General features: G+C 46.4%; 1 protein-coding gene and 1 pseudogene across 5 annotated transcripts in view; one reads left to right on the top strand and one right to left on the bottom strand.

Moving 5' to 3' along the window:
* Window positions 1–21443, bottom strand: part of DDX11 (DEAD/H-box helicase 11) — a 30436-nt gene extending 8993 nt beyond the window's left edge. For 4 of the 5 annotated variants that reach the window (XM_025995423.2, XM_072766248.1, XM_072766249.1 and 1 more), the window contains exons 1-14: window positions 21258–21443; window positions 20829–20976; window positions 14436–14684; window positions 13874–13960; window positions 13375–13532; window positions 6565–6610; window positions 5593–5700; window positions 5287–5374; window positions 4659–4861; window positions 2971–3123; window positions 1762–1808; window positions 1349–1428; window positions 430–474; window positions 269–336 (exon numbers count right to left, since the gene is read on the bottom strand). In XM_025995423.2, the coding sequence (XP_025851208.1) occupies window positions 269–336; window positions 430–474; window positions 1349–1428; window positions 1762–1808; window positions 2971–3123; window positions 4659–4861; window positions 5287–5374; window positions 5593–5700; window positions 6565–6610; window positions 13375–13532; window positions 13874–13960; window positions 14436–14684; window positions 20829–20972 (1476 nt within the window). In that variant the 5' untranslated portion in view covers window positions 20973–20976; window positions 21258–21443. Of the gene's footprint in view, window positions 1–268; window positions 337–429; window positions 475–1348; window positions 1429–1761; window positions 1809–2970; window positions 3124–4658; window positions 4862–5286; window positions 5375–5592; window positions 5701–6564; window positions 6611–10154; window positions 10215–13374; window positions 13533–13873; window positions 13961–14435; window positions 14685–20828; window positions 20977–21257 lie in introns of those variants that run through there. The other variant, XM_072766251.1, reaches the window with a different exon arrangement.
* LOC112926232 (TATA box-binding protein-associated factor RNA polymerase I subunit D pseudogene) lies at window positions 7750–8458 on the top strand (annotated as a pseudogene).
* Window positions 21444–25001: the final 3558 nt, after the last annotated feature.

Raw genomic sequence — 25001 nt, 5'->3', positions numbered from 1 at the left:
GTGGTTATTTGGGATAACGAAAGGCACCCTGTCTCAGCATTCCCTAGGACCCTTCAACCCTGAGTAGAAGATTCTTTTTATTGCTGATGCAATGCTTTAAGGGATAAGTAATTACAAAAACCTACACTGTAGATCCCCAGGCTTCTAGACTGCTTGAGGACAGAAGACGTTTACTTTTTATTCCTTCCAGTCTTCAGTGTTTTGCTCATAAGTGATAATAAAGATAAGGAAATTGGATATGCAAACACAAAAAGGTGAAAACCTCTACCTTGAACAGGTTGATGTTGTCGATCTGGGTCTGAAAGAGGAAGTCGTTGATGGTCTTCAGCTCTGTCCCTAGGTAAATAAAGAAGGGCCTTAGAATCCTTGCTCTGAAGTCCCAGAGGTGAGCTCAGACCAGCTCTGCGCCTCTGAAGGCAATCCTCTTACCTGTCTGAGAAAGACTCTGTGTATTGGGATTCTGCTTAACGTTCCCTAAAACAGAGAATTCAAGCAGGTGGGATGGTGATTCTCTGACCCCCATCTTCTCACACTGAATACTGTATTCCTCAAATAAGAGCATTTATATCTGAACAGGCTTTTAGCCATTCATAAGCACCAAAAAAAACAAAAACAAAAACAAAAACAAACCCCCCCAAAAAAACCAAACAAACAAAACCCACTGGGAGAAAAAGAGGCTCCAGCGAGCCTCGAAATCTGACCCACGTTTGCACATGAAGCCCAAAGCCTTGTGATTTCATTTTTTTCATGCCACCTCCAAGGAGGCCGGGACCAAGCACCACTTTATGCAGATTCAAGGAAATGCTCAGACGGCATGGCAGCCCATGGCAAGGCAGAGATGGAAGGGAAGAACACCAACATCTGACAAAATCCCTCCAGGAAAATGCTCCCCTGGCTTCCTGGAACTTCAGCTCGTATGGAAGCCTTCAGCTGTATAGCCACACAGTAAAGGAAATGGGAGGTTCACAAGGCAGAGGCAGGTCACATCCCTGCTCTGGGCTTTAGTTTACTCATTTGTTAGGAAGGTGAGCATGCCTGCACTGCTCTCCTCACACGAGCGCTCCACAGTGACTCCACAGTCCTATCATGCTATGCTGCTCTTACTACCTGGAGGGTAGGGTCTGGCAAAATAAAAAGGACTCCGACGGGGGGAAATAAACTAGTAATCTAAAAAAGGAGCTGAGATCAGACAATTCAACTAAGCTATAAAAAATAAAAAATCTTCTACATCAATGGCCAAGACAGTTCCTGAGGATATAGAAGAGCCAAGTGTCCTGACTAGCATCCAGGGTGCAGACTACAGCAAGCTTAGCAGGCCAGGGTTTCGCGTGGGTAGAACACTCCTTACCACCCAACACAGTCACAAACTTCTCCAACAGATACAGGATCTGTTTGATGTACATCAAGTTCTTGGCCTTCAGACGCTTCCTGAGGAGACATCAATGGACATCAAGTGGTAGTACCCCATGAGCAACTTCCCTTCCAAGTGCCTCAGGCTGAGGCCTTTGTGTCTTTCAAAGTAGGCCACGAGCGATAGATATGCCCCCAGAGAAGAAAGCTCGCTGTGACTCAAGGCCTTCACAGCCAGCTGCTACAACCTGAGTATCCTCGGCCTACGTGGGGTACACACCACCATGAACACTAGGTGAACAGCACACTGGCCTAGTTCGTGCTGGGCCCAGGCTAGAGATGGAGACCCGAGTGCTTTCTCTCAGAGACTGAGCAGGACTTTCCCTTCCCCCTCAAGAGGCAGTGTCTTACCCATATCGTTCCATATACTGGAGCAACTGGGAATGGGCCTGGCAGAGCTGGAGAGAACAAAGAATGGGTGTGAAGGTAGCCCAGGTTCTGAGCAAGCAGCCAGTGGTATCTTAGGTTATACCTAGAAAATGTCAGCCAGGCCACATGGCAGCCAAGGCAAAGAGAGTAGTAGGCCTGGGTACAACAAAAGGTAGATTTATAAGGCCTGAAGCTGCTGGGAGCTGAGAGGGGAAGACAAGGAGGGTCTGCTATACCATCCACTTTGGGTCAGGGAAAAGAGCAAGAGGTTGAATCTCTCTGGTAATGAATCTCCCTGCTAGTTTTTACCAGGTTGGGCAAAGACGTGTTTTCCACTAAGCAGATTGATGGTTCAAGGTAGCCATTACATCCTGGCTTAAGTTCAACCCAGGCACTGGTCAGTAGAAGTGGTGGGGGTGGGGGCGGGGAGGGACACCTGGGGGGCTCAGTTGGTTAAGCATCTGCCTCTGGCTCAGGTCACAATTTCAGGGTCCTGGGAGTGAGCCCCACATCAGACACCCCACTCAGTGGGGAGTCTGCTTCTCCCTCTGCCCCTGCCCCTGCTCATGGTCTCTCTCTCAAATAAATAAAATCTTTAAAAGAAAAAAAAAAGTGGTGGGATAGCACATGAACTTCAAGGTCAGAAACCAGGGATCAAGTCCCAGTTCCACACTCATGAGCTGTGTGACCTTCAGCACACTGCTTAAACCCCCACTGAATCTTAGAGTTTTGTATTACCTGGGAACACCAGCCCACATGGAGGCAGCATGAAAATTCATGATACTGCATGTGTCTCGGGGCACAGAATAGGTAATAAGTAGTGGCTCTTAGAAACCCAGAGCACCCCTCAAAGCAATGCTCAAGACATCAACTATGTGAGGACCCCTCCTTCCCTCACTCCATCATCCTGGGTTATAAAGAACTAGGTGGTAGCATCCTGGGCCGGAGGGACTCGGGATGACATATGCCAGTGAGGAGCAAGGAAATGAGCCATCTTGCCTGAGCTGGGTCCCCAGAGTTCTAAGATCTGCTGGGAAGCCAGTTAGCCTCCGACGAGGCCACTGCCTCGACTCAGTGCACCCTCTCCCAAGCTGTTGCCAGACGAATTCCAGGGCTGGGCACTCAGAAAAACGTTCCCCATCCCGGTGCCCCACAGCAGTCCCCGGCCCAGGAAGGGGGAGGCCGACCCACCTGGGAACCGCTGACCTCCACACTGTGGATGCCCGTGATGGTGTCAATCAGGTTATGCGCCTCATCGATGACTACCACCTGGCCCTGCAGCCGGATCCCTGCGGCCTGGCGGGTGGCCGCGTGCAGCAACATCTGGTAGGGCAGCACCACGAGCTGGGCGGGGGGGGCACACCTGAGTGGCAGTAGACTCCCTGCTCTAGCAGCTGGGTTCCGCCTCCTCTAAGCACTTGGTGGGAATGGCTTTCCCACCCAGAATATGTGCAGGGACGTTCAAGAGGGAAAGCTAGGGCAGGGTACTATGCTTTTAGCAACACACCCTTGCCTCAAGTTTCACGTGGAACATTAAGTACAAAAGCAACAAAACTGGAACCAACCTGATTCTGACTGAACCAAGAGCGGGGGTGGGAAGAGGGAAGCAGAGAGGAGTGCTTGGCCTGATGCATACCCTTGAGGTAGCCCCTGAGGCGCCCAAGGCTCCCCTGGTGTACTATAGGGTCACCCCGCATTCTGGTCCTGGAGCTGCTACTTCCCAGCTATGTGACTCTGGGAAACTCACTTTGTTAACCTTTTCTGAGCCTTGGTTTCTTCATCTACAAAATGGACTTGCTAAACTCGATATCTCAAATGAGGGCTGGAGGTTAGGGCAACAAAAATAAAAGCATTCTGTAAATTTCTAAGTGCTACTCGTGAGGACAGTTTCCCAGTTAAAAGAATACTGATAAAGTGAAAATCCAGAAAACTGGGAAACTAAGGCCCAGCTTTAATCCTGGCTCCATTACTCACCTGATGTGAGAAAACAGATAAATCACTTAGCCCTTCTGGGCCTGTGTCCTCATGCATATGTATGGATAATACCTGCCTTTGCTTTTTCATTGGGATACTACAAAGCAAAAACAAGGCTTGACAAGTGTCTCAAAAAGTCAAGATCATGAAAATCTTCAGGACATCTTACTATATGTGCTGACAGGTATCTATGGCACTAACCTTGTGACCCCAGGAAGGACATGTGACAACGATGGGGGCTGTGAAGTTTCTAGAATTTCCCTCTGAGCACTCATGCAACATAGTTCAGGGTAGTATACTAACAATCATTTAACTGCCGTGTAAAGTCATCACTAACATTGTTCCCTAAATCTCTGAAAACCTACCTAATCTTTTCCTGCTGGTATGGAATTCTTCACAAATGAAGCCCAATTTCCAAAAGTCACTCGAATTACGCAGCGGCAAGAAGATCATAAAACTGTACCAAATAACAGTATTTTTGATCTGTCAAACTGACAGTTTTTCTGTGTGTAAAGATGAGACTCAACATGGCAAGTCTAAAGAAGACCGTCTCCTCCCACACTGGTAACTAGGTGCCTAGGTAAGGATGTTCATCCAAAAGGCCATGTGGAAACGTATTTCTGTTCCATGCCGCCCTGACTGCATCCTTCTGCATACACTTCCTGGCTCTTCTCATGCCCCCAGTAAGGCCAAATGTTCCTACAACCCAGAGCCAGAAGGAACCTGGTGCCACCTCCGTCCCTACACACCAGGACAGAGGGGGTGACAGGTCACCAGGGTGCAGTGTGGTCAGTCCAACCACAGCCAGGGACATCCTCCTGAATTAAGAGGAATGAGGAAATCCCTCATGGCTGAGGCCACAGTAGGAGTCAAGAGTTACTGCCCAACACCCCCAGGCTCTTTACCTGAGCTGCTGGAATGGCAAACCGGCTCCCATAATAGGGACAGGCTCGAGCCTCCTTCCCCAGGGTCACCAACTGCTCAATGTCCTTCACCCCCACCAGGACCTGGTCTCGGAGGAGCTGCAGCTGCTCATAGTTGTAGAAGGGGCAGGTGGCCTGGTGCTCCTGTCTTCTCCTCTTGGGCTTCTCTTCTTCAGCTCTGTTCTCTGAGGGGACAAAGGCAGAAGGAATGACAATTTCCACTGGGCCAAGAGGGGGTCTATGATGTCAAGACCCAATTCCATAGGGCAGGGTCTAATAAAACCTTCCAAGTACTGCTTAGGATGGTCCCAGCATACCATTCTGGCATTTAACTTTGTGTTCTCTAGAAAAAGCCAATAAAATCATCTTAGAGCCAGGGTTCTGGACTAGCCACTATCCCAAAAAGCAAAACACCTTTTTCCAAGGAGACGATCTTTAGGAAGGACCCAGCTGTCTGCTCTGCCATCACAGCCATTGAGAAAACTGTCTCTCTACCATGTCACTGGCCTGCTTCCAGCACACCGCCCCCTTCCCATCCCTTCTCAGTACTGCCCCAAGGCTAAATGAGAGTCCCAGAGGCTCTTTCCACAGCTCCAGATACTGTGGCTACCGTGTTTGCTTCTCTGCATCTCCATGCAGCGGTCATTGATAAGCTGCACAGAACCCAGGGTTTTCACATCTTCATTTACACAAAGATTCTAGAAGACAGGAGAAAGAAAGAGGCACAGCAATGACTACATGATATACAACAACCTGCCGGGGCCTGCCCAGCCCTGCCAAGAACCAGAAGAGGCCAATCCCGCCCCCCCACCCCCCTGTGCATCCTGCCCTGGACCCACCACCTTTCCATGCCTAGAAATGCCCAGGAAAGGAAGCAGGACAGCCCCCTGGCCTAAGACCCAATGCCTCTGTGTACCTGCCGAGAGCCGAGGGAGACAAGCCTGGTGTCCTTGCCAAAGGGGCTCCTCTGCACCTCATGCACAAACTGAGCCAGCTGGGAGTGCGTCCGACTGCAGTAGTAAATCTGCTCCGAGGAAAGGCAGGGGATTTCAAGGAGGAGACTACAACACTTCCAAATATTCTCTGTACATCAAGGAATGCATGGCCTCGTAGGATGAGGGAGTGGGGAGAGCAACCATAAATACACAAACCTAGAGCAACGGGACTATGTCCCATAGCAGATCTCCACTAACACTGGGCCCAGGCAGTCCCCCTCTCCCCATCTAGGCTCCAGAAGTGTATGGGAACACCCACAACATGGAGGTCCCCTCCCCTCAGTCCTGCTTTGGCTCCTAACTCAGCCCCTTTCAGGGCCTGGTCATCTGAGGACAGGCTATCTCCCTGAGCTGTGGTTTCCAAGAGGGAAAGATTAGATTCTGGGGAGTGTGTGGAGTGGGATGCCCACATACACCTCCCAAAGGGTTTGGGGAACCGGCACTGAACAGGATGAGGGGTGCTGAGCTGTGCTCTATGCTCCTCTGAGACTGAGAAAAGCGAGAAAAGAGGAAGAGAAGTAGGGGGGAAATATCTACCCTAAAGAGAGACAACAGAAGTCTTACACAAATGAAAACCACACGTTTTTAAACATGACAGGTGTCAGAACTCTATGTACCTCATAGCACTCCATGCCAACAAAACACAAATAAGGGAGCCATAGGGCAGGGTGCTCTTGCTCCAGCCAGCCCTCACCCCCTGCCGCCCCACAGACACACCACTGGTCCAGGGGCCTGCCAAGTGAGCACCTCAACAGCAAGGTCTGGGTCCGGTGAACCCCAGGGTCAGGAAACTAGAGTCTCTTCGTCAATGAAAGAGTGAGAAACAGCTAGGAGGACACACAGAACCCTGGACTCAGGACCAGGCCCAGAATACCCAGGACACAATGTCTTACCTTAGTTACATGTTCTTCCTCTGGATCATCCTCATCCTCGTCCACTCTGAGAGAGAAAAATAACAGAAAAAAACAGTCTTCTCAGGGAACTCAGGTCAAGTAAAAACACTTAACTAAGCAGCTACCATGTGCCAGCAACTAGCCCCAGGCCTAAGCCCGTAAGAGGCAATTCCTGTCATTGGAGGCCAGCAGAGCTGAGGCTGGACCTCTGAGCCAGAGGGGGACAGACACATCCCAGCAACAAAGTTTCACCAAAGCAAGTGCCTGCTCGCTGTCAGGAAGACACAACAGGAAGACACGTCGGCCTGATGCCAACCCCATCCTCCGTCACTCAGGAGGGATTGAGACAAGGCCACAGTATTCCCAAAGCCTAGGTTCGGTCTCTGACTCTGTCCTCACTGCCCACTCTCCAGCAAACTGGAGTTCTCTCAGCTCCCCACAGAACTTCACTCTTTACCACCTCAGAGCCCTGGATATGCTGTTCTCTTAACCTGGAATGTGCTCTCCCCTCATGTCCTCTTTCACCTAGCCAACTCTGTCAACCTTGCGATGGCCAATAAACACCGCAGCCTCTAGGCTGCCTTCCTTGACCTCCCCTAGAGGCTTGGCTGGCCCACGACACAATGCTGTAGCCCCCTGCACCTGTTCTTTGTAATACCCATCTCATTCAAAAACCATTTACTCTTGGTCTGCCCACCCCTCCAGATTCATGTCCAAAGGCAGGACTCGGGGATGTCTTGCTTCTGAGTGTTGGGGTCCCACCCAGGCCTTGGTACACAGCAGGAACTCCACGCATACTTCCTAAGAAAAGTCACGACCAACTAACTGACCAAATAAAAGACGCTGTCCCCCAGAACCAGGTAGACCTCTTCTCTCCTCGGCACCTCAGGGCTGTCCTCCCCAATAACACATCAAGAGCCCACATGCACTGAGGGCTGGGAGGGAGGTCAATCCTGCATTACAAGGCCACACGGTTAGTCAACAGGATTAGTCCAGGCTCCTCAGAAAACACAAAACCTTTCACAGACATGATCCCCCTGCAGGGCCAACACTGGGACTCTTTTCAATCACCTGGTAAATTGCCTTTCCTTCCACGTGGTTGTTGAGAACTCTGAAGCAAACAAGTGGTGAATACAATTTGGAGAGGACTTGGGGAGAATAAGTAACGAATTTTCTCAACCTATAATGGCATCTAATTCAGCTGTAGAAATTGACAATGAAAGTGATAATTCTTCTAATAGCAGCTTATTTAAGACTCAGTGTGTCCCTTACTCACCAAAACAGGGGCAAAGAAACCCTATTAGAAAGTCTGTTCGTTCATCTGGAGGTGTTGAAGCAAGGGATTCATCTAGTGACTCCTCTTTTGAACCAAGACCACTGACTTTAAAAGCTATTTTTGAAAGATTCAAAAAAAAAAGAAACGTAAAAAGAGGAAATATAAGCCAAAAGAAAGACCAAGGGGAAGACCAGAAGGAAGAAAAACCACTAGACACTCCCAAATAAATAAGAAACAAGTTAAAGACAAAGGATCTGGGTTCCCATTTTTAGAATCTGAGAATGTAAAAAAGCCATTACCATGGAGAAAGATTTTAAGCTTTGAGCAAGCGGTGGCAAGAGGATTTTTCAACTACCTTGAAAAATTGAAGTATGAATACTATCTCAAGGAATCCTTGAAACAAAAGAATGTTGGTGAAGATTTAGAAAGGGAAGATTTTGACAGTCGTAGATACAAATACTTGATGATGGATCTCTCTCTCTTATTGAAGAGTCAGAAACAGTGGAAGAGGCTGTAACAACTCTTGAACATGATGATGGATGTGATATCAAATTGGTAGACAAAAATGAATTCATAGCTTTTCACTTGAAAGCAGTGTCTGGACTTAAAGGGCTCTAAAGAAATTGGACCTCAAAGATTACAGTGGGGAGTTTTTGAAGTATGTCCATATTCAAGTGGAGATCCAAGAAGACCTCTGGACAGTGACAGCTGTGGATTGAACAAAAGTTTGTTTTATTTTTTTTTTATTTATTTATTTTTTTAATTTTATGATAGTTACAGAGAGAGAGAGAGAGAGAGGCAGAGACACAGGCAGAGGGAGAAGCAGGCTCCATGCACCAGGAGCCTGACGTGGGATTCGATCCAGGGTCTCCCGGATCGCGCCCTGGGCCAAAGGCAGGCGCCAAACCGCTGCGCCACCCAGGGATCCCCAAAAGTTTGTTTTAAAAGTGCTATTTTGAAGATCATCACTCTGGCTTTGGTGGAACTATGGTGATTGGCGGCAGAAGGAATCACATGTCAAATATCTTAAATAAAAATTTTATTAACTTTGTCAAATATCTTAAAAATTTATTAATTAAAAAAAAAAAAATCACCCGGTAAATTAATTTTAAAAGGGGGGGGGGGCAGAAATGCCAATTTCCTTGAGCAATCAGAAGAGGAGTTATTTATAGGGTTGCCTTCCCGGTCAATAAATAAACAATTGTTCAGTCAGCATTGTCTGAAAGGCCGGGATTTAAATTATTTACCACAAAGTAAGCAAACTCAATAGGATCTAGGTAAGAAGCTGGATGTGTAAAGAAATGAAGAACAAAAATGTTCTATTCAGAATTGGCTGTGTTCTCAGAGAGACCCAAGTCTCTTGAAATGTCAGGACACTAGAAGCTATAGAAGTCAATACACAGGAATAATGGCTCAGGCCCAGACCCTAAAGAGCACTTTGTTTCTCTAATACTCACAAACCTCACTCAAGTTCTTTCTCTTGTCCCTGGGGGGGCTCTTGAGAAATACAAGAGTGAGCCAGCAATCTGGAAGGCAGGTGGCAAAGGGTTTATGGGGCACTTGCTGCTCCTACCTCCCTGAGGTGGGATGCATCAAGAGGTCTGGCCATCTCAGCCCTGAACAGGGTCAGAAGTTTTAGTTCTAATTAATCCAGGTCCTAAAATCTGTGGTTAAGGAGCAGGCCTCTAGCACCAGTGAAGAAAAGCCCAGGGCCAGATGATTTCCCTGGCAAATTCTATCAAATATTTATTTATTTATTTATTTTTTATTTTTTTTTTTTTCTATCAAATATTTAAAGAAATGATGCCAACCCTTCTCAAACTCTTCCAAAAAACTGAAGAGGGAACGCTCCCAAGCTCATTTTACAAGGCCAGCATTACCCTGATACCAAAGCCAGCTAATGACACTACAAAGATGAGAAACTACAGGCTACTATATATCTGATGAAAATATATGCAAAAACTCTCAACAAAATACTCACAAGCCGAATTCATTAGCACATTAAAAGGGTCATGCCCCAAGATCAAGTGGGATTCCTCCCTGAAATACAGGATGGCTCAACATACACAAATTATTAAATGTGATACATCAGTCAGTAGAATGATAAAAGTCACATGCTCAGCTCAATAAACATAGAAAAAACATGACAAAATCAAACAACTGTTCATGATAAAAACACCTGACATAGTAGGTACAGAAAGAACATACCTTGACTTAACAAAGGCCATCTATGACAGGACTAACATACCCAACAGTGAAAGGATGAAAGCTTTTCCACTGAGACAAGGACTAAAAACAAGATGTCCACTTTTACCTCTTCAACACTGTGGAAGTTCTAACCAGACCAATCAGGCACAAAAAGAAATAAAAAGCATCCAAACTGGAAAGGAAGAAGCAAAACTATCTGTTAGTAAATAACACGATTATACATATGAAACCCTTGAAGATAGCTCCAAAAAACTGTTAGGACTAATTAACAAATTCAGTGAAGTTACAGGTACAAAATCAACACAAAGAAATCAATTTCATTTCTGCATACTAACAATGAACTGAGACAGAAATAAAGAAAACAGTCTAATTTACAGTGGCAGCAAAACCAAAAAAATACTTAGGAACTGGTTTAACCAAGGAGATAAAGACTTGTACACTCCAAACTATGAGACTCTGATGAAAGAAACTGAAGACGACACAAATAGCAGAATATCCCATGTTCACAGGTCAATTTAACGCTGCTAAAATGTCCATACTACCGAAAGCCATCTATAGATCAATGTAATCCCTTATCATGATTCCAATGATATTTTTTTACAGATATAAAGAAAAATCCCCCAAATCATATGGAACCACAAAATACCCCAAATAGCCAAAGCAATCTTGAGAAAGAACAAAGCTGAAGGCACTTCCTGATTTCAGACAGTATGACAATCAAAACAATACAGTACTGGCATGAAAACAGTATGGTAATCACACCAGGATGGTACTAGCATAAAAACAGACATGTAAGGCCAACGGAAAAGAACAGAGCCCAGAAATGAAGCCATGCAGGTACAGTAAAGTAGTATGTACCCTGACGAGGGAGCCAGGAATACTCAGGGAGGAAAAGACAGGCTCTTCAATCCGGTGCTGGGGACACTGCACAATCACATGCACAAGAATGAGACAGAACCCCTACGCTATACCGATAACAAAAACTAACTCAAAATGGTTTATAACCCTACATGTAAGACCTAAAATCATAAAACTCCTAGATAAGACATAAGGAAAAAGCTTCATGGGATCGAGCTCCATGTTGGGCTCCCTGGTTAGTGGGAAGCCTGCTTCTCTCTCTCCCGCCCCACCCCGCTTGTGTGCTTGTGTGCAAACAGGCATGTGTGTGTGCACTCTCAAATAACAAATCTTAAAAAAACAAAAAGGATAAGTGTCGGTAAGAATGTGGAAAAAAGGGAACCCTACAGGGGTTCCCTCTATGGGCAGGAATGTAAACTGGTGCAGCCACTCTCTAGAAAAGAGCTGAAAAACAGCTTGGCCATTCCTCAAAATATTAAAAATAGTAAGTACTGTATGATCCAGTAATCCCACTTCCAGGTATATATCTGAAGGAAATGAAATCCATATCTCAAGGAGATTCCTGCACCCTCATGTTCACTGCAGCACTAAAGAAAACAATGAAAACAACCCAAGTATCCACTGACAGATGAATGGATAAAAACATGTCACACACTCACACAGAGTGAAAATATTCAGCCATAAAAAAGGAAGGAAATTCTGCCATTTGTGACAATACAGATGAACCCTAAGGGTATTACACTAAGTGATGTTAAGTCAGAGAAAGACAAGTCTTGTGTCATCTCACATGTGGGATCTAAAAAACCAAACTCCTAGAAACAGAGAGTAGACTGGTAAGGGCTGAGGAATGGGGCGAAGGCAGTCAAAGGGTAGAGACCATTATAAGATAACTAAGTTCCAGGATCCCAGAATGAGGACTGCCGTTAACACTATACTGTGTACTCCTACACAGGCAGGTGCCAGGGGAGCACCTGTTTAAAGAAACATTACATACATGAGGGAATGGATTTGTTAACTGCCTTTATCATGACGGTCATTTTGCAATACATACGTATATCAAATCAAAGATATGCATCTTAAACTCACGCAACATTACATCCCAATTCTATCTCACTAAGGCTGAGGGAGCAGAAGTCCGGGCAGCCAGGACACTAAGCATCTGCGGGTGAAGTGAGAAGGTGTGCTGCAGACAGGCTGTGAAGGTTTTCTCTGTCACCCGTCACAGAAAGTCTCAGACCCCGGAGCTATGCTCTAGGCAGACACAGTGGTCACAGCATCAATGACAACGTGGGACACATGGAAGTTGGAGTTCCCTTTAGAGGAGCAGGAAACACCCCTTCTAAGCTGGGAGCCTAAAAGGAATGACCCCTAGGGGCACCTATGCCTTGGGGAAAGAGCCACTAATATCAAAATGACCTTAATGCCCTTCCTAATGCCCAAACACCATTACTCGGGCCACATGAGAAAGACACCCAGAATCCTCAGGGGAAGTACCAGGCCCAAACAGATGGCTGCCCCTTCTTTCCCCCTCTCCCTCCTTCACTCTTAGCTCAGCCCAAGTCTTCTGTGGGTCCCTCGAACCCACCAAACCTGGTCCCCTTTCCAGACCAGGGCACCAGCAGGCCTCTGACTGGGGTTCTTCCAGGTCCTCCCACAGCTCTTTCTCACCCTTCTTCACCTCCCTGGAGGCCTCTCCTGGCTTCACCTACAAGTGCAATCCCATGCTCTACCCACTGCAACTGGTTTTATTTTCCTCACAGGCAAACGTGCTCATTTCACACAGTTACGGTCTGTGTATCCGTCCCAACACCCCCACCCCCCAACCACACACAGCTCTCCCAGGGCAGGGGTCATGTCCATCATACCTGGCATCTGGAACCAGGCCCCACCTACACCAAACCCTCAAAGGTCACTTGTCTAACTGAAGCATGGATGAAAAAGGAGCCTCCCACGAGGGGCAGTGTGACCTCCTGACAGCCTTGCTGTCATCTTCGGCATCTTCTACTCCACCCAGCAGCTTACTGCTCACAAATCAGATGCTCAGATGGAAGCCAGACGGTGGAAAAGACAACTCAGGAAACAATACGTTGATGGTTTATGCCATGTGGGAGCAAAGAGCATGCAGTCTAGAGCCAGCCCATCTGAGTGCAAATCCCTGCTCCTTTGCTTCCTAGCCCTTTGGCCTCAGCTAAGACACAGCCCCTTGCTGGGTGCAACTGGGAGACACACATGTCATGATGGTCACGGAGTTCCTACACAGGAAGCCAGTGCCAGCAGAGGGAAAAGACTGGGGGCCACATCCCCACCATTTATGCACACTCAGGAGGAACCTGGCTGCAAGCAGGTCCTTCGGATGCCCTGTGAGGGACAAAGCAGCCTGTCTCTCTTTGGGCACAGGAGGGGGGTCCCTGGGAGCCCCCGGGTAGTCCGGGGAGGGGGCGGTGGGTGAAGGAGAAGCACAACCTTACCCACTAGGTGCTCCCTTCTCCTCATCGCTCTCATACTCGGCAAGGACCAGCTCCTCCTCCCCAGATGCCAGCTGCTCTAGTGGCTCGGCCCCGGTTCCTGCCGCAAGCATCTCTCTGCTGAGGCGGAGGAGACGCTCCATTTCTTCTTCCTCCTGTCTCTGCGTAGGAGCATTGCAAGCAGGAGAGAAACGAATCTCAATACCAGTGCCCCTGGCTGCCCTGAGTCTGCCTCAGAGTGGTGACAACCGAGGACAACACATGCTCACAGCACGCACGCCGCCATTCCCACAGGCCTCTCGTTTTCCTATCAGTGTCTACAGCCCAGGTATCAATACCTCAGCTCCAGCTGCAGCTAGGGGCAGTGAGAACTTAGCCAGAAGGAATCAGGGCCAGAAGATGAAGGCCCTGGCCACTCACCCAAGAGAGTGACACCATGAGGCCCCACGCGGCATGACAGTGCCTGCGCACCATCCCTGCCACCCCCGCAAAGGACACTTACCACACGCTTGGCTGCATACTTGAGCTGTGCGTTGTGACGGATCTGCTGCAGGCGTTCCTCCCGCTTCTTCCTCCTGACCTGCTCCTCCTAGGGGGTAAAGAAGCCAGAAAGGAAACTCCTGCAGAAGTCCAGAACCACGGCCTTCTTCTAGAGTCTGGGGCTCAGCCTAGGGCCTCTGCACATAGGCCATTTCTCTCTTCTGTGGCCAACACATTCCAGGGACAGCAGCACACACACACAACCCCTACCCCTAGCCACTGCCCCACAACCTTGAGGTCTACACACTCAAATTCATTCCCTTAATGGAGTTTGAAGCCACTAAACGGCACTGCCAATGGCAATGGCGAGGCTCCTTTCCCAGGTGGGTAATGCATGGAACCATCAACACCTGTCTAAAGAAGGCCTGTTGACATCAGCTTTAAAAAGACAGCTCAGACACAGCACCGTAGGCTCAGGAAGGCACTGCAAAGGCACAGGACACAGTAACTCTCGGCATCAACCCCAAATTACCACCCAGGCCTGGTTCTTGGATGGCACCCATCTTCTGTGCACCCCAGCTCACCTTTAGTCGGTCTACCAGGTCCCTTTCTTCTTTCTTCTGCACAAACTCAGTCACCCAGTCAGGCTCTCCCGCAGGGCTCGGGGTGTCTGGGGTCCTTTTGCAGGAGGCAGAGAGAGGTGGGGGCTGCTCCTTCCCATCGCTTAGGGGAATAGTTCCAGCTTTAAGGAGACGTGCCTCTTCTTGATGTTTCTTCTGCTCAAAGTCACGGAGCCAGGAAAGGGCCCCACAAATGACACTTAAAGATTTTCCCTACAGGAGGAAAGAGATCTTCAAAAAAGAGAATAAAAACCAAAGCTTTCCAAATGACATTTCCCATTTTAAGCAAGCCTTCCAGGAAGGTCTACCTCTGAATATTAGAAGGCGCTCTAAAACCAACCTGGGACAGGACAGGAAGGGAATTAGCAAAAGGACAGCCAGGAAAAACAGGAGAAAGGAAGAAATAAAAATAAAGTTCCTGATTTAATTATATGGCTCACTGCTCCTAAGATAAATTAATATGGCTTCTCAGGTTACACATAAGTACTACAAGTTAACATAATTAGAAGGTGAAGAATTAGATAAATGGCCCCCAAAAAGAATTAAAGCCAAAATATACATAGCTTGCAATCCTATATACTAAGGGAGAGCCACATTTGGCTCTATGCTTTCATACAGCCCACATGCAGACAGAACATGATCAGTCCCGTCAGTCTCAGTTTTCAAAAAATTTTTAAAGCAAACTAATTGCTCTGGAGAACACAATTCTTAATGTAAAGACCAGAATTTTCCCGTGGGTCCTTGCTGTGGGTTGAAGTGTGTGTGTGTCCCCTCAAATTCATACATTAAATCCTAACCCTGAGGGTCTCAGAATGTGACCTTACCTGTACTCATTAGGAGGAATGGGGTCCCTGATCCAGTGAGACTGGTTTCCTTTCACAAAGGGAAAACTGGGCCACCAAGGCATATGCCCAGAAGGAAGGCAACGCGCTAACACACAGGGGAGGATGGCCACCTACACACTAAGGAGAGGACAGAACAGTCTCCTCTCATGTGCCTGAGAGGGAACCCAACCTGCTGACACCTAGATCCTGTACTTCTGGCCTCTAGAACTGTGAAGAGTAAGTTTCTGTTATCTAAGTCCCCAGCCTGTGGAACTCGGTTATGGTGGTGGGAGGACTGAGACAGTCCTTCTGGGAGGCTGCTTCTTCTGGGGTCCAAAGGACAGTTCAGTTGAGGCAAGCCTCTCCAGAGCCAACATGTTCTGGTCAGGCAGTCAGTTCTCTGAGCCTGTTTTAACCCAGGCAAATCTCGGGAGTATCCAAAAAGGTCCTGAACCTCATATGGGCTTGAACAAACTGTTGGTTAAAATGCACAGTGTTCAGAGATGGGGAAAGAACAGAGCATAGTGGCTAAGGCTTCACGCTCTCAGCTGCCTGGCCAAACACTGGCTCCTCTGCTCACCAGCTCTGTGACCTAAGGCTAACCTCTCTAGGCTTGTGTGTTCTACATATACAAAAATAGAAACAGTTTAAAAAATAAATTTAAAAAGTGTGTGTGTGTGTGTGTGCGCGCGCGCATGCGTGCGTGTAATAGTACCTTCCTCAAAGTGTTGCTGCAAGCATTAAGTTCATACCCATAAAGGTTAATACCTACAACAGGGTTAGAACAATACCTGTTACATAAGTGAGCAACTGGAGCTATTTTTTGCTATTAATAATAATAAATTACATTCTGGAATAAGACCCAATTCCATCAGATTCTTGTAAGGTCCTATGACAGAATGGCACTTCTGAAGAATGAATACATGACGTATCTCTGGAAAAGCCCCATCTATACGGTTTCTTTCAGTTTTTGATAAACACAGAATGGCAAAGACTTCCAAACAGCACTCCCCAGCAGAGCCTGAAGAGCAGCCATTCTGTATGGCCAGTAAAATGGGGAGCCACTGGCTTTAGCCACCACCAAGCTAGGGGCAGGGGAGACACCCCCCTCTGACAATGGCCCAGAGTCAGAAAGCCAGCACCCTCCCCTGGAAAGTGAGCTGAGGAAGTTCCTAAGGGAATGGTTGAGATATCTTCCAGGAACAACCATGAACCTGCACTAACACAAAGAGCAAGGAGAACAGAGGCCTGCAATTCTATAACCTCTAGTTAGACAACAAAAAGCTGGAAAACGTTAAAGGAATGTATGACCAAATGCTCACCTAGGTTAGAAAATAAATTTAATAAAGTACCCACAGCATACCCAGCTTTGAACGTCTCACGGAGTGTCATCCAAGACAGCACAGCTATATAACTTATGCCACAATACAGAAATTAATTCATTCTAAACACCCACACCAAAGCAAGCACTGGGCCTGATCCTGGCATACAGAGCTCTCCAGAAAATGTCCACAGGCACAAACTTCACATACGATCTGCAGGGCGTCACATCTCCCTGTGAAGCGTGAACTCCAGGTTTTAGAGCGCACAAAACTGCAGTGTTACACATGGCACAACGGGCACAAGGTCGAGAGGTCAGCACAATATGGTAGACTCATGAAAGACTAAAAAGGTGACACGTACAAGGGAAGCAGGCATCATCAGGGGCTAAGCAGGCAGCCTGGCCACCGAGGTAGAGGTCTAGCAGGTGAGGCACAGCAAGTAACAGTATGGTATTATAAGGCCCCAGAACCAAGGACTTCGACAAGAAGGGCTGAGCAGAGAAACAGGCTGCATGGAACGGACAGAGGGCTGAAATGGGGACCTGAGCCTTCAGGATAAACAGGGCAGAATGAATGTGTGCTCTTCTGTGTTTTTTCTGAAACACGCTAAAATTACACCAAAGGAAAAGAGGCTGTGGTTTTAAAACCCCAGAAACAAAGAAAGTGGAAGATGGCAAAGTAATAGGTTTTAGGAGAGGTGGAAAGCAGAGCACTGGTAAGCCTAAGTGCCTGCAGAGATCTCCAATTCCTCCTCAGAAACCCCACAACTGCCAGGGACATGCCCTCCCTACAGAAGACACAATACGCACTCTCTGGAAGCACTTAGCCAGGAGGGCTCTGGAGATGGCAGGTCCAGAGAAGGGTGGGGAAGAGGGCTGGACTCAAAGCAGGACACTAAGTGAAAGACCACATACACCCAGACATCCTCAAGAATACTGGACAACAGGCTGGGACTAGAAGGCAAGAGTTTAAAGTAGCCTTCCCTAGAAAAACTGCTTGGCTTGAGAGATATCACACAGACACTGGTCACTAGAGGCCCCAACAGAGAGGCCAGCCCATCAGTTCACAACCAGCCTGCACCATAGGCATGTTGGTCAGCCCTGTGGTGGCTTTTTGTTGAATAACAACAGAAGACGGCCAAGGATCACCAGACATTTGAGGAAAGTCTCTCAACAAAACACAGAATCCAAACTGGGGGAGGGCTAAGGATGGATGAGACAATGCAATGCAGGGTGGAAAAAATTCAAAATGCTACTTAACTGATAACCTCAAAAAGATTATTTCCATGAAATAAGAACAGGATGCTATTTTCTTAAAAAAAAAAAAGAATAAGAACTAATTCTTAAATATTAAGGCTAGGATAACAGAAATAAACTGAATAGAAAGACTGGACAAAAAAAAGTCAAAGGAATCTTGAGGAAGTAGAATTTAAAGCAAAACAAAAGCAAAAGAAAACACGATACCCAAAGGGATGGGCAATTAGAAAACCTAATTACAGAATTAGCTAGGAGATCCAAAATTCAAAGAATGAGAGTATCAGGAAGATTATCAAACGTGAGAAAACGTCTCAGATGGAAAAATAGAGACCTCTAGATGCAAAGTGCCCATCAAGCGGCCAATACAAAGAACTAAACACTCATCAAACCCACCAACACGAGATTTCACAATACAAAGGACAGAGGATAACCTGAAAACTCTGGAGGGTGGAGTAAATCAAGTCACCAAGGACTGAGGTACAGGTTACATTGGACCTCCCAATAGCAACAATGGAAACCAGGGGGTAGAGGGAGCCAACTGTGAGGGAAAAGCATTCTGCAGCTAGAATTATATACCCAACCGAGCTATCGCCATCAATTAAGTGAAAAGGCACATTAATACATTTTCCCCAGCCAAGTCTCAAAATCTTATCTCCTATCCAACCCTTCAGGAATGTTCTCTACCGAAACAAGAAGTAAACCAAGAAGATACAAAATCTGGAAAACAGAGAATCCAACACAGAAAAGAATAAGAATACATAAAACATGGATGAATCCCCAAAATACGCTGGCTGAGCAAAAGAAGCTAGTCACAAAAGAGTACTTACTGTATGATTGCATTTTCATGAAATTTTAGAAAGACAGAACTCATCTTAAGAGATGGAAAGTGAGGGCAGCCTGGGTGGCTCAGCGGTTTAGTGCCGCCTTTGGCCCAGGGCATGATCCTGGAGTCCCTGGATAGAGTCCTACGATAGAGTCCTGCATCGGGCTCCCAGCATGGAGCCTGCTTCTCCCTCTGCCTGTGTCTCTGCCTCTCTCTCTCTCTCTCTCTCTCTCTCATGAATAAATAAATAAAATCTTAAAAAAAAAAAAAAAAGAGAGAGAGAGAGATGGAAAGTGATCACTGGCTGGCTGTGGTGGGGTGGGGGTTAGGGAAGGGACAGCAGCCAAAAGTATAACAAACTTCCTGGGTTGATGGAAATGTTTTGCATCCTTATTGTGGTGGTGGTTACATAGGGGTTTACGTCTGTTAACACTCATTGAACTTGTGGATTTAAAAGGGGTATATTTTATTACATGTTAATTACACTCCATAAAGTTGTTTTTTTTTTTTTTTTTTAAGGAGAGAAGGGAAATCCCTAGTACAACAGTTGTGAAACAGATCTTAGGAGTAGACAGAGAACTTGAAGAAGGAAATCTCCAGGATAAAATGGAGTTAGTAATTACTATAGACTGAATTATGTCCCCCTACAAATTCATTTGTTGAAGCCCTAACCCCCATGTTACTATATTGGAGAAAGGAGATTACAGTTAAATGACATCCTCAGGGTGGAGCCCTGATCTGATAAAACTGCTGTAGAGGACACAGCGAGAAGGGGGCCCTCTACAATCCAGAAGAGTCCCCACTAGAAGCCAGAGGCTGCCCAAACCTTGATCTTGCACTTCTCAGCCTCTCAAAGTATAAGAAAGAAATTTCTGTCATCTGAGCCACCCAGTCTGTAGTACTTTGTTATGGCAGCCGAGCAGCCAGACTAAGCAGTAATTTTGTATGGAATATCATACAGAGAGACTACTGGATGTGTGAGAGATAGTGGTGTAAGGTATATTAATAACTAGACAAACTTTAAAAAGCAATTATCAACTCTGGGAAAACAAAAATTATTCAAGAAGAAAACCCATAATCAGGGCATACTGACTTAGCAGAGGCTAAAAATTTCCATCTAACTACACTGGGAGGATGGGGGCAAGGGAGGGAAAGGACTGAGATGGTAAGAGAGCTACATGTTAGCTGTCACAAGAAGAAGGTACAATGACTAAAATGAAAAAAAACTAGAAATAGCACCAAGCTTACCATTTCAGATATGCTATGCAAGTATATTTCTTAGGAACCAGTTAAAAGAACTAAAAGCACCTGCCCAAAGAACCAAGTTCGATAAATTTAATTTTTTAAATGACATGCACCATTTTGATTAAATTTTTATGAGACTTTAAACAAAGGAGAGGGATATGTTCAACAATACTGCTGCAGTCAGAGGTCAAATAAGGACTTGAAACACCCTACTCTACTAATCAGCAAGTCACTGCTGATACTAAAAACCACCTCAGTGGACTGGTAGAGGAAGAAGTCCTGCTGCATCATTTAAGAGCCTCCAGGGAGCAGAACTTGCCAAGCTCCAGGGGATGTCAGGGACACAGAGGGGGGCCTCCAGGAGGTCTTGGCCTGGCTGGACCTTCACATCATCACACGCAGCTCACCATCACACAGCACTGAGCGAGAGGTGGGGACTGCTAGCCACAGCCCTGATCCTCCTGCTGGCCACCCTCTAATAAATTCCTCCATCATTCCACTCCTGGAAGGAAAAACCCAGGAGACTTTGACTGGATCTCTCCAGCACTCAGTAACCTCATTCCTGAAGACTAAACCAATTTGTTAAATCTGTGAAAAAGGCATAGTAATTTGTTTCTCAACAGCAAAGCCGCTGTGTGCCCAGAACAATCTGGAAAGTTTCAGTGCTCTGGGTCTTGGTTTCTACAGGCATTCAAATTCTCCTTTGGCTTCAGCCCCTGGTTTAACATTTAACAGAGGATGTGACTGTTACTCAGAGAAACCAAGGGAACAACTGTGCCCAACTTCAAACCATGAAAATCTCTGCCTAGGTTAACAATGCTAGGTGGCCTCGTGGTGGTAATCAGGGTCTCTCAGGACCCTCTCGGCCCCTGACAATTCATACTTACAGTGCCAGTCGGACTCTCAAATATTCCGATTTTGCCAGCCTCCAACACCCGATATAGCTCAGCCATGAAGTCTTTCTGGATGGAATAGGGTGTGAAGGGAAAAGGGAAATGGATATCACCAATCTCCTGGGTTTTATTAGACATGGTCCTAGGGGAAAATAAATAAATAAATAAATAAATAAATAAATAAATAAATAAATAAATAAATAAATAAATCTGGAAGTACTGGCTTGAAATCTAGAACAGTTCTTAAGAGCACTCTCATTACTAGCTAATGGAATTTTTCCAAGGGTTGTACACTTTTTTGCAAGCAGAGACCACAGTCTCCCCAAGGTGCACATCCCAGATTGTGCAATCCATCTAATGACACTTATCTGAACTGGCTATGCAAAACGCAGCTCCAACACAAAAACCATCCTGCCATTTTACCTGGGATTCCTCTGCTTCTTCAACACCTTTAATGCCTCCAGGAAAAGTGTGGCAACTTCCTCTCAAGGACCTGTGCCCCTGAGGTCAGAGATGTTGCTCCCACCACCTGTGCAGCACGGTTCTGCACACATGGGCAGCATAGCCTTTGCCTGGCAAAGCCACCTCACTTAGTCCTGCTGCCAAGACCTGTAGAATCATAACACATAGGCAGAGAATCACTAGTACAGTTTTTCACATGGCATACACAGGTGCACACATACATTCATATTTCATGGGAACTTTCATTTCTTAGTTCGTCTTAGCCTCCAATTCCAGTATAAAGCAGAGTCTCCTCCTAAAACTTTCCCAGCCTCAAGAAATAAGAGCTTTTCTGTCTGGCTGCACACTGGGAGAGCTCTCCTCACAGGAACTAAGCCCTGGCTGGAAGAGCTCCCCAATACTGAGACTGACAGGGGAAAAGAGGGCTAGCTGAGGACAAAATACACTGACAAGTCCTTGAAATAGGCAGAGGGACTTTCCTCTAGAGACTCAACTGCCTCAATGTTAATACTTTGCTAAGGGCAAAAAGCAATCTTAGCCCGACCCCTATGACCCTGAGAGTTTACTTTAACATATAAAAAATTCCTTTAGAAATCTCCCTTTATCTCTAAACCCCCAAGATATATGTTGGCAATCATCCTTGGCACGTGGCTCACCGACATACATCTGAAGGGTCTCATGATTCAGGTTTTATTAGATGATAATAAGTGACCTTTTCCCAATGAAAGCCAGCCACCTCAAGATCTTGGAAACCTTGCTTCCAAAATTCCTTAGAAAGGAGACTATCCTCAAACCTCTCCCAACTCTCCTGTATATAGTCAGCCACCACTTACAGGCCCAGGGCAGCCACTCTTCCTGCCCACAGATCCTACCCCCCTGCTTTAATAAAACCACCATTTTGCACCAAAGACGTTTCAAGAATTCTTTCTTGGTTATCAGCTCCAGGCCTCACCCTACCAAACTTTACCTATATCGCAAAACTTCAAGACCGCAGCATTTCTCTTATCAGACCAAGAGCTAAGAACTTCTCGGCTCCACATTTAATCCTTTTCCTCCCCCTCTTCTGAACCAAATTACTCTGAGGCAGCTTCTCCATACCCTTTCTTCCTTTAGCTTTTTTTGTTTGTTTGTTTGTTTGTTTGTTTTTTAATCTTTAGGTAGGCTCCATGTAAAACGTGGGGCTTGAACTCATGACCCTGAGATCAAGAGTCACATGCTCTATAGACTGAGCCAGCCAGGCACCCAACCCTTTCTTCCTTTCATCATTTGGTGGACTGACTCTTCTATGGGGGTTCCCACACTCTCTTTGGAAGTCACTGCCCCAAACTATTTGGCAGGCCCATCTCTTCCAAGAATAAGTACTAATCAGCTTTGCTCAGTGGCAGTATTGTAGCCAAGGAGGTTTATCCAAGGTGCGATTATTGCTAAAAGAATAAGTACTAATCAGTCTGAAATCCACTTCCCATCTTGCTACATGACTGGCCTCATTAACACCAGTGACAGTGTCAATACAATTATGAAGGGAAGGGGAGTCCCCATGATGGTCTTCCAGTTATAGTTTAGGGGCACCTAACAGGACTGGAGATTAAAGAACTACAAGCAGGAGAACTCTTAAAAACCAGGACCATTAGGGGCACCTGTGTGGCTCAGTGGTTGAGTGTCTATGCCTTTGGCTCAGGTCATGATCCTGGAGTCTTGGGATCAAGTCCCACATCTGGTTCCCTGCAGGGAACCTAATTCTCCCTCTGCCTATGTCTCTGCCTCTCTTTCCATGAATAAATAAAATCTTAAAAAAAAAAAAAAAAAAAAAAAAAAAAAACAGACCATTCAATACTGAGAAGGAGGCACGTAATCAAAAAACCATTCAAACAGGAAGAAAAGAGAAAGGTATCCAACAAATTTTGATCACAAAGTTGTGTGTTAAACACTCCACAGGCCTTTTCACTATTATTATCCCAATTAACCTGTACAACACTATAGGAATACAGTTGTTGGGTATTCACACTTTCAGACATTAAATAATTTTCAGAGGCAGAGTTAACAAGAGGAAAACCAGGGATCCAAACCAAGGTCCATACGGTTCTCTTTGAGTCAGAGTCATCTGGCAAGAGATAATCACATAAGTAAATCACACAAGTAAAAAGCAGATCTAGTGAAAATATACATATTGAGAAATTTTGTGAAATCTGCAAAGCCACTGACAGAGTGGGATTTCTTGCAGACTAGAACTTACAAAGTAATCCGGCCTCTACGAGAGCGCCAAGAATTTCCCTAGCAAGTAAGTACCCACAGATCGCCCTTCTGCTGTTCAGTCACATGCCAGATGGAGCCATCCGCTGACCTTCTCTGCTTACCCATAGCTTCTGCTTACCCCAAACTTCAGCTTGCACAGGGCCTCTTCAGCACCCCTCTACCTTTGAGCTTCAGCTCCCACTGCAAGGGGGAAATTCTTTCCACATTTCTTAGTTTTAAAATCCCCAAGAGAAAAATCTAATCAACACTGCTTCGCCTTTTAAAATAAATCCCTACTCAGGCTGACCTAATCAGCTGCAACCTCATACTTGTTGCCCATCACCCTCTTCCACCCCTGCTTGGGAATCGATGGACATTACAAAAAAGTGTTTCCATATATCCTTGAATAACAGATTCACTAAGTGCCATTATGGACATCTGGTGTAACTGTTCTGACCTCTTCAAGTTGGTTGTGTGGTGGACAAGCCACGACCCCACACAAGTCCTCCCTAGAATTCCTCACCAGTGCTAAGGCAACCACCATAGGCTTAACAAATGAGGTAAAATACATGAAAGCCCCTCGGGTACATGCTAGTCCTGAAAGTTTGTTTTTCCTCAGTTCTCAATCATCACTCACCATTTACTTGTGTATAAACTGCTGCTACCGACCGAACTGTGTCCCCCCTCAAAATTCATGTGTTAAAGGCCTAACCTCCAGTATAGATTGTATTTGAAGACAAGGTTTTTTAGTAGGAAATAGAGGTTAAATGAAGTCTTAAGAGTAGGGTCCTAATCCTTATAAGGACTGGTAGCCCTAGAAGAAGAGGAAAGAGGGAGCTCTCCTTCCACACAATGTGAGGATGAGGAAGGAGGGGCCCCGCCTGCAAGTCAGGAACAGACCTCTCACCAGGAACCAAATATGCCAGCACCTTCCACTTCCCAGACTCTGCAGCTGTGAGCAAATGAATCTGTGAAGCCCCCAGTCCACGGTACTTATCATGGCAGCCTGAGACAACTTCTTTCCGGGTACTATTGTGCTCTTACGGTCCTAAAATACTTCAACTTCACACACTTGGGAGACAACACAGCCCGAAAAGAAGAAGACCTTTCCCACCCCTGCTGCTAATCCAGAGCCACAGCTTGGTCTTGGAGTACAACTGCAATGCTCCAAAACCTGGAGGGAGCCTGGCCCCAACCCGCACATTCTCACCTCCCTGGGGCCTCGGTCTCCCCGCCAGCTCCACCCTCGGAGCTCTCACGCTACGTAAGAACCTGCCATTAGGATTCATTCCCACTTTTAGGACACCTCCTCCACCAACCTAGTCAATTCTATTCAACCCAGTCCTCTAGGCTGAGCCCTACTCTACCTTGATTCCCTAATGGGCAGCAGAGCAGTCATTAACAGTATGGGAACTGGACTCGGGCGCCCAACTCTGGAATCCCAGCTTATGTTAACAGCCCTAAGCCTCAGCC

Source organism: Vulpes vulpes, chromosome 8 (assembly GCF_048418805.1).
Source record: "Vulpes vulpes isolate BD-2025 chromosome 8, VulVul3, whole genome shotgun sequence".
Taxonomy (NCBI): Eukaryota; Metazoa; Chordata; class Mammalia; order Carnivora; family Canidae; genus Vulpes; species Vulpes vulpes.
The sequence above is the reverse complement of the archived record's forward strand: the minus strand, read 5'-3'. Positions and strand labels throughout refer to the sequence as shown.